Source organism: Pagrus major, chromosome 15 (assembly GCF_040436345.1).
Source record: "Pagrus major chromosome 15, Pma_NU_1.0".
NCBI lineage: Eukaryota > Metazoa > Chordata > Actinopteri > Spariformes > Sparidae > Pagrus > Pagrus major.
Genome location: NC_133229.1, coordinates 28008481 through 28017640, shown reverse-complemented (window position 1 = coordinate 28017640; position 9160 = coordinate 28008481). Strand labels below are relative to the sequence as shown.

General features: G+C 40.8%; 1 protein-coding gene across 1 annotated transcript; it reads left to right on the top strand.

Annotated features, from left to right (window-relative positions):
- Positions 1-620: 620 nt before the first annotated feature.
- On the top strand, positions 621-8752 carry zc3h15 (zinc finger CCCH-type containing 15). The gene is made up of 11 exons (XM_073482169.1): positions 621-836; positions 3599-3700; positions 4054-4156; positions 4314-4466; positions 4729-4820; positions 5227-5406; positions 5995-6075; positions 6217-6279; positions 6389-6508; positions 7314-7449; positions 7595-8752. Exons 1-11 carry the CDS (start codon positions 762-764, stop codon positions 7801-7803), a joined length of 1314 nt encoding a protein of 437 aa, XP_073338270.1. The 5' UTR covers positions 621-761; the 3' UTR covers positions 7804-8752.
- The last annotated feature ends 408 nt before the right edge of the window (positions 8753-9160 follow it).

The following is a 9160-nucleotide window of genomic DNA, read 5'->3' as shown; positions in this document are numbered from 1 at the left end:
GCATCCCTGCTGTTTTGTTTTGCTGTGCAAAATAAATAAATATATGATATAAATATACTATTATGAATCAAAGTACAGAGGCATATATTTTAATATTGAGAATCCTTTTCTGGTATTGGTCATATATATGATTATTTCCCAGCAGCTTTTCACTTAAATCTATGATATTTCTTGTTACAAAAAAAATCTGTGATTGTTTGTGCTCTGTGTGACAGTATTATTGGCTTATTTATGTCTGTCTCGAGTAAGAGATTTTAACCTAAAATACACTTTTGTTGAGTTAAATGTTTACAAAATGCTAAGAAACAAAGTATTGTAGCGTAAATTAAATTAAATAAAAGTAGCAACGTAAATAGAGACATAGAAATTAAGGTCATTTCAGTGGGAAACACATTCAAACAAAATAAAAACGTACATATGTTTGTAAAAAATAAATGATTTATGAATATAAAACTCATAACACAAGGATTTCTTTGAGCCTATCCCAAAAAATAGATGTAGTTTTAATCTTTGTTCCAGCTGGTTTTCCTTAACTTGATAACTTCTATCTGTAAACTACAGTACCCGTCATGCATCTCGGGGCGCGTGATGACGTCACAGACCATCAACAACTCACATGTGGCCTAGCGCCGTTGCTGTGCCGCTGTGCTAGCAACAACTGGGTAATGTGGAGCTGAGTTCCCAGCCGAAACACCACATTGAAATAAATATATATTACTCGGCTATACGCGGTTTTTTTACACAGCTGTTCCTGAGCCAACATGCCTCCGAAGAAACCCGCCCAGCCCGCGGGGAATAAAAAAACTCAAGAGAAGAAAAAAGAGAAGATTATTGAGGTAAAACTAACACGAGTTAGCATGTCGGCGTTTAGCGTTAGCTGGCAAGCTAACGTACCGTTATCCGCACGCGCTGTAGGCTGGTAGGCTAATGCTAACCGGAGCTAACGCGGGTGCCAACGAGTTACACTGGCCTCTGGGCGCTTGTCAACGTTACCTAACTGTTCAGTAGCCACTGTGATTAATTTAGCTTCCTTCTGACTAAAACATTAATATCTGTAATTCAATTTTAAAGCGAGCCGAGCAGCTGTCAAGAAGCTAGCACAGTGCTAGCAGGGCCGTGCCGCCGCTCGGAGAGTTCATAATCCTTCTAGAAATTTTGATTTATGTCCCTGCAGCTAGCAGCTAAAACCAGGAGCCGCAACATAACATCTTCGTATTGTGTTGTATGATTTAGTTTGGTTGTTTTTTTAATGTATGAGCGGGCATCACGACGCGGAGCGATGGGCCTGCTAGCTGTTCCTGGTCGGCCCAGATCTGAGCCTGTTTCCATGACGAGCCGATAGAGAAGAAAAGTTAAACATTTATAAAGTTTATACGAGTGCTGTTAATACCGATGTTGACTCTGACAACCGGTAAACATCTTTATCTGTCTGTCAGTAGTCATTACCGGCTTGTTAGCGTTAGCCGCCTTTTGCTGTTGGACATACAGTCACATTATTGTACTGCAACGTGTTAATGTGCCAGATGGTTTGTTATCTTCTGAGTTAGTCCAAAGAGTTTATCTTCTGGTTATGTGACTCATCTGCCCTGAACATCAGAGTCACCTGTGTTAATTTCACAACAGGAAGTGTTTTTGTTGAGGGAGTTAGTGTGATGGCACTTTGTGTATCAACTAAGATGAACACTGAGTTGTTTCTGTGACTAATGTGTGATCCAAAGCCAACACTAGTATTAGAATAACAATACATCATACTTCTTTCCATACCACTGCAAATAGAAATAAAAGTCCTAGACACATACAAACAGACCCTTCTGGTGGACCAACATGGGACCTGACATCAGAAAAAAATACGCTTAGTGGTAAATTGAGAGATACAACTATGTTTTTGAGCCTGTTTCATTTGTACCATGAATTATACAGATGTTTGTCCACTTTAAAGATAATTCCTCAACTTTAAAAGTCAAGTAAGTGACGTTGTCTGGTTCAACGCTCACCAAAACCCATAGCTGAAACCCTGTAGAGTTGGTCCTGTACGTTAGCAGCTCATACAACTGATGAATCCTCCTTCCACATAACTGCAGCTGTCAATATGGACAGATTTATTGTTATTTTTGCCTTTTTAAATGCTTTTTGATGGCGTGTATTGAGCGAGACGATGTAGTTCACCGAGCGGTTTCACACAAAATGCATGATATTTTACTATCTTTACTACAAACTTAGACTATCTTACAAAATTATCTTTTTTAGTTGATGAACATTGTATTCAAACAGGATAAAAAATGTGTTAGTCTCTCCTCATTGACTACTGTACAGCTTTTTTTCCCGAAATTAGGACCCACGGGGAGCACCGGAAGGATGGGACTTAGCCTCTCTAAAGTCCAATAGAGCTAGACAATATGCAAAAACAAATCTTATTGTGATTATTTAGACAGATATATTTCTGTTTTGCTGGGTCTGTACCAAACAAGCCATGTTCCCTTCTGTCTGGAGAATATGACTTTCAGGATCTCTGTAGCATCGCAGTGGTTCATTCACAACAGCATGTCATATGTGACACGTTTTACCTTCATCAAAAATCGTAGCTCTTGTGATTAATATTTAGATTAATTGTTCAGCCCTAACCTCCATTGTTGTCCAGTAACTATTGAGAATTCATGTGCGCCACACGGTTGCACACGATGACATGTTAATCTGTGGCTGAATATAGTTCAATGAAAACACGTCGCCACACAACACCAGTGATCCTTCAGTTTAAACAGCAGTCTGTCTCTGAAAAGTCATCTTAATGTTAACACAGTGTGCGCTGGCAAATTTAGACCAGAGTCTGTCGATAGTTTTGCTAAATTAAAAACAGATCTGGAAACAATTCGTCTTGTATAATCATCAGCAGTGATTCCAGACAAATCCACCAGGGAAGGAGTTGTCACGTCTGATTTATTACAGCTCTCTCCTCCTAAACAGACTTGGACAATTGCTGAGACAGATTGTTGTTGACCCGGTGGTTGTAGACAGATTAAAGCAATGTAACATAATTAATCTTTCATGCTGTGCTTTTTTTTGCTCCTGGTGTGCTCAGAAAGTGTGTGAGCTTTGTGTTGCTGAAAGTTTCCCTGAAATCATTTATTAACCACTATCATGTCCACATGTTGGTGTTAATATAACCAATGAAAACAGCTGCATTATCTTTATTTTATGACTCCTATACATTGTGATAACCACAGTTTGTCACACTGGGGGAGCTGAGTCGACTAAAAGCCTGGCCGCAATCTGCGTCAAGACTGTAAGATCTGAATTTGAGGCATGTCAGAATGTGCAGTGAATGTCTGAATTGTAGCGCTGTGCTATAAAAATAATTGTGTAAGCAGAAACACAATCTCTCATGAAGTAAACTTTCATGCCTTCTCATGAAAATGCATCAAAAAGACGAGCAGCAGTTCAATCTGAACTTTTCCCAGTTTATCTCTTGTATTTTCTCAAAATAATTAACATAACGACTTGATTCATCTTGCAAAACCCCATAGCTCTGCTCCAGAAAGTTCTTCGTTATGCATTTTTGTTTTGTTGTTGGAAGTTAATTGTGTCTGACAATTTTTTCCAGGACAAGACATTTGGCTTGAAGAACAAGAAAGGGGCCAAGCAGCAAAAGTTCATCAAGAACGTCACCCAGCAAGTCAAATATGGACAACAAAGTGCCAAACAGGTTAGAAGGCAGCACTTGTTCTCAGTTGTTTCTCCACCAGGATGTCAAACATTCTTGTCTCTCTTCCTTACTGTCTCACCTTCTACTCTTTGTCTGATTCTACCAAATAATTATAAATGTCTGTTGTGAAAATTTCACATTTCTAAGAAACTAAAGAACAAGAAAATCTGATTATTGACTAGATTGTACCACCTGTCAGGAGGTTTTATCCACCTGGTTGTGTGACGCATATACTGCTCCATCTGCTCAGATATGTACAACTAATCACACTACGTATTTAAACCATTGTGAACTAATTTAATTGGATCAGATCATCTGTAAACACATGTAATTGACTGTGTTTGTGTTTGTAGGTTGCCCAGGGTGAGACCGGTAAGAAGACCGATAAGAAGAAAGAGTTGGACGAGCTCAACGAGCTGTTTAAACCTGTAGTCGCTGCCCAGAAAGTCAGCAAAGGTAACCAGCAACACCGTCTGTGAAAGTGACAGAAGATGAACTGATTGTAACTTTTCCATTCTTTTAGTTCTTGTGTTTTCCTTGTGTGTGTTCTTTTAAAATTGACCAGTGTACTAAAAAAGATAATCAATTGTTCCCTCTTCTCTCCTTTCTGCAGGTGTTGACCCAAAGTCAGTGCTGTGTGCGTTCTTCAAGCAGGGCCAGTGTACTAAAGGTGACAAGTGCAAGTTCAGCCACGATTTGTCAATGGAGAGGAAATGTGAGAAGAGAAGCGTCTACGTGGACGAAAGAGATGAAGACCTGGAGAAAGGTCAGTGTGTGGTGAAGGTTACTAGGATATATCATAATACAGCCTGAAACCTGAAATTCAGACTCCCTGCAAGCTCTAAGAGTCTCACACCCTGCTGATGAAGCCAAACTCCTCCTCACTAAATGCAGATTCACTGACTGCTAAGATGTTTTAGATCGATGCGTCTGCACCAGGAAGCACAGCTACAGTGTTAAACATTTGGTTTTATTTGTGGTAGAAGACTTTGTGTTAATGAACGTGTGGCCTGTTGTGTTGTGTTTAGACACCATGGACAACTGGGATGAAAAGAAGCTGGAGGAGGTGGTCAACAAAAAACACGGAGAGGCCGAGAAGAAGAAAGCCAAAACACAAATTGTAAGTCCACTCGGAGGATGAATAATGAAGACAGGCCACCGACTGATAATTGATAAAGAACTTTGTGAGGAACCCAAATTGGTTGTTGTTTTTCGGTGTTGACTGAAGAATCTTCAGGCAGAGCAAATAAGTCATTTTCTACACATGTATCAGAGGTAAATGAGATGAGAGAGGAATGTAGACGTCAAGAAGATGATGAAGAGACTGGGGAATAAAATCTACAAGGGCTTCCATGGACTAGGTTTGGGCTATAGTATATTTGTGTGTGTTTGTCCCCAAACATTTGGACCCACACGACACTCAAAATTCATCCAGCTGAAAACATTACTAATACAAGATGGTGTCTGTTTTCCCTGCTTCCTCTCTCTCTCACATTATCTTCTCTGTTGTGTCGTGTCTTCTGCAGGTGTGCAGGCACTTCCTGGACGCCATAGAGAATAATAAGTACGGCTGGTTCTGGGTGTGTCCAGGCTCCGACAACTGTATGTACCGACACGCCCTGCCGCCCGGCTTTGTACTGAAAAAAGACAAGAAGAAGGAGGAGAAAGAGGACGAAATCTCGCTGGAGGAACTGATAGAAAATGAGGTGAGGATGGATGCAGAGTCTCAGCTTTGTGATTTGTACTTAATAGATGCAGGAAAAAATACTTTGATCCAATTGTATTTCTGGGGGCTTGGATAGGATGTAAGTGAGGATGTTTCATCACTTAACTGATGTGCTAACAGTCTTCTTTCAGATTAACAGATTAAATGTGCTTCAGACATACACATTAACCAATACTACAATAAAATACAGTAAAACTATTGTAAGATTACTAAAACAGTTGGAGTTGGACAAGTTGTAAATGTTGTAAAATGCCCGTCCATACAGATGAACTGGAAACCCAAGAAAGATCATTGTTCAATAAATACCATATAAATAAATCAAACAATCAAGTGTGATGCAGCCAGATCCTCAGATATTATTGGACAGAAGGACCTCCACAGAGGCTACCAATAGGGCCTGATGTGAGACACTCCTTAAATACTCCATGTGACTGATGTTAGCCTGGAAGCTGTCGCTACTCTGCTCATCCTGATGTCTGTCTGTCTCTTCTCTGTTCATCCTGATGTCTGTCTGTCTCTTCTCTGTTCATCCTGATGTCTGTCTGTCTGTCTGTCTCTGTCCCTGCAGCGTGCTGCTCTGGGTGCTGATGTCACTCGGATCACCTTGGAGACTTTCCTGGCTTGGAAGAAGAGGAAAAGGCAGGAGAAGGTTGGAACATCTTCAGTCATTTCATTAGCATCTGTTTGTCACATGTTCCTGTGGAAATTACATCTTCTGATGATTCAGGACATGCAGTTGTTATTCCACAACTAAATCCTACATTTTCTACACTTTTAAATTGATTAATAGGTGGACAAAGCCAAAGAGGAGATGGAGAAGAAGAAGGCTGACTTCAAGGCTGGAAAAGCACTGGTGAGTCTCTTTTTATATTTCATATTTGTGTCTCATTTAACTGACAGCGTTTCCATAGCAGACATTTCCACAGTCACAGCAGCTCTAATTAAATCTCATGTATCTGCAGGTGAGCGGCCGTGAGGTGTTCGAGTTCCGTCCAGAGTTGGTCGACGACGACGATGCTGAAGCCGATGACACTCGATATGCCAACAACAATGATGATGATGAGGAAGAATATGAGGAAGAGGTAACACAGTCACAGATTCCTGAGACTCTGCTCTCTGTACAGATCCTACCCGCCTCCAGTCAATTTAATTTAGCTTTGTGTGACTTCATATTGATTTGCGCTCTGAGGTCCTCTCACCTGAAGAAAGATGTCTCAGCACAATAACTGCTCTCAGCATTGTTTGGTGTTGAATAGAGTTTGCATTGTTGGCACAAAATATCCACAGTATAAGAGTGTGTGATGCAGACTCAGTGTTTCCCTGAGTTATTTCTGTTTTGCTGTGAGGTCATTGTTGTCAGGCAGTTATCTGCAGGCATGAAGTACTCTGGAAAAAGGTTAACATTGATATGAAGTGTTGAAATAGTTTGAACACAGAGAACAATTAATGCATAACGAGTTTAATGCAGCAAGAAAACATTTCTCATTCATCTTAACTTAAACAAAATGTAGCTTTTTGTCCCTTAATTCCGAACTCCGGTTTCCCCAGTGGTTGTGAACATGGTACCGAACATCGATACTTCAAGTTATTGTGTCAAAGTTTAAAATTTCAATATCACTATTACTAAATATCCCCAAGAGACTTTCAGTAGATGTTCAGTGTGTATGTTATTAGAAGTCACAGGGTTTAACAACAGCACACTGGTACAATAAATCAAAAGCAAAAACAATCTACTTTTGTATTTTTGAAGCTGTTCATTCAATTGAGCTTTTTCCCACAACACACAGAGAAACTGTACCGGAGTTTACTCTCCCTGATTCTCTTCGTGTTATAACATCCGTCTTGTGTCAGACTCCTGTTAAACCTTACTCACAACTTTTATTTCAGATTAATACAACAGAAGTCCAGGACATAGACATATCCCGATTTGTTCCACAAGAAGTTGACCACACAGGCATTACCGTAGCAGCCACGGACCGATTCACATCTCGGAAGAAGACTCAGCCAAAAGGAACAGACGACGGTAAGAAAAACGAGTCGACGTCAACACTAGCCGATACATTTTGTTCAAATCATAATTTAAGATGACCTTAAAGAAAAACACTAAAGCACAGTATGAGAACTTTTGATGCACAAATATTAATAAAACATTTTCTTCGCCTCCACAGAGGAGCAGCTGAACGGGGCTTGCGGTGGCGCCGAGGCCAACGGGCTTTCGGGAGCGGAGGGAGGCGGGGAGGACGGAGAGGACGGGGAAGGGGATGACGACGACGAGGAGGAAGAGGAGGAGGAGGTACCGGTGGATGAGAACCTGTTCACGGGAGAAGATCTGGAGGAGCTCGACGAGGAGCTCAACACACTGGCGCTGGAGGACTGAGAGGGAGCGCGTGAGAGGGAGGGAGCGAGCGTGAGGTGGATGTAAGGACGGACTAAGTGACAAAGGGATGGACTGATGGATGCATGGAGCTAAACAACAAAGAGACCAGATGTTTGAACGATTTTAAAATTTCAGAGACTCCAGTAATAAAGCCTGATTATATCATGACATCACTGCCTGTCTCTGCCCCCTCTGTTTCTGTATCGCCCCTCTCACATGCCACCATGTCCTCGGCTTTCTGTCCATTGGGTGTCCAGATTTCCACAGCAAGTCCAATTAGGGTTAATCAGGGCCAGCTCCTCATGAATGTGTCAGAATTTCCATCACAAGAGAATCAGGCAGCGGTTGTTGCGCACTTGTTGTTGCATGACATCGAAACAGAAATTACTTTTTTAAATTAGGCTTGAAGTGCTTCTCGACATGATCAGTTGAATATTGAATTTGATTTGCAGAGTGAGACGATGGAAAGACTTCAAAATGAAAGCACTATACTCGTGAGATTGTACTGTGAGATAAGACTTAAATAAATGATCGATGGATGTTTGACAGAGCTGTTAAACTGTACAGGTTATGTGAAAAATGAACAGGAGTGATTCTGTTGTAAGAAACTGAATCTGTTCATCATCATCTTCATCAGCTCTCATACCAAAATCAAAGCTGTAGTTTGAGGATTGCACTTTCATCTTTCTGGGTTTTCCCCTCAGCAGGTCCATATCATTTATCTGAACTGAAAGCCCTGTTGAAAATTCTTGTGTTATGGAAATTTCATGTAACTTTTTGAAGGAAAAGTCCAGTCAAAGCCTCTAAGATGTCAACCCTGTTTCTCAGATCAGATTAGTGCTGTAATGAAGCCCCAGAGGGGAAACCAAAAGGTCCCATTATCAGCCCGGTATTGTAAATAATGTTCTCGAGTTGCCTCCTTAAGAAATAAAAAAATACTGTACATCCAGTGTGCGTCTCTTCTTTGATGACGAGTGACAACGGGGAAGGCGTGACATGTATTGATAATCTGAAGCTCCCCTCTCATTGTTCACAGCTCTAACTGCTATTCAGATTCTCTCTCGCAGTGCAGTTTTCCACCACGTGGGCAGCTCTATTCATCTAAAAACCCACCGGCTTAGCAGACTGGCAGAGTAGCAGTAAAGTATACAATATATTAAAGTCTTGGTGAGCAGTTGTCGATGTTGCTGAACCAGAACAAGTGAAGATTCAGATTTTTTAACCTGATCAATGAAAAAATGTTTCTCTAATTTGTGATTTGACAGACTTGTTATGTGTCTGATTTGACTCTGCATCTTCACAATTTGTTTCCCCTCAAACAAAAACTACTAGGTTTTCCCTTTAATACTATTTCCCA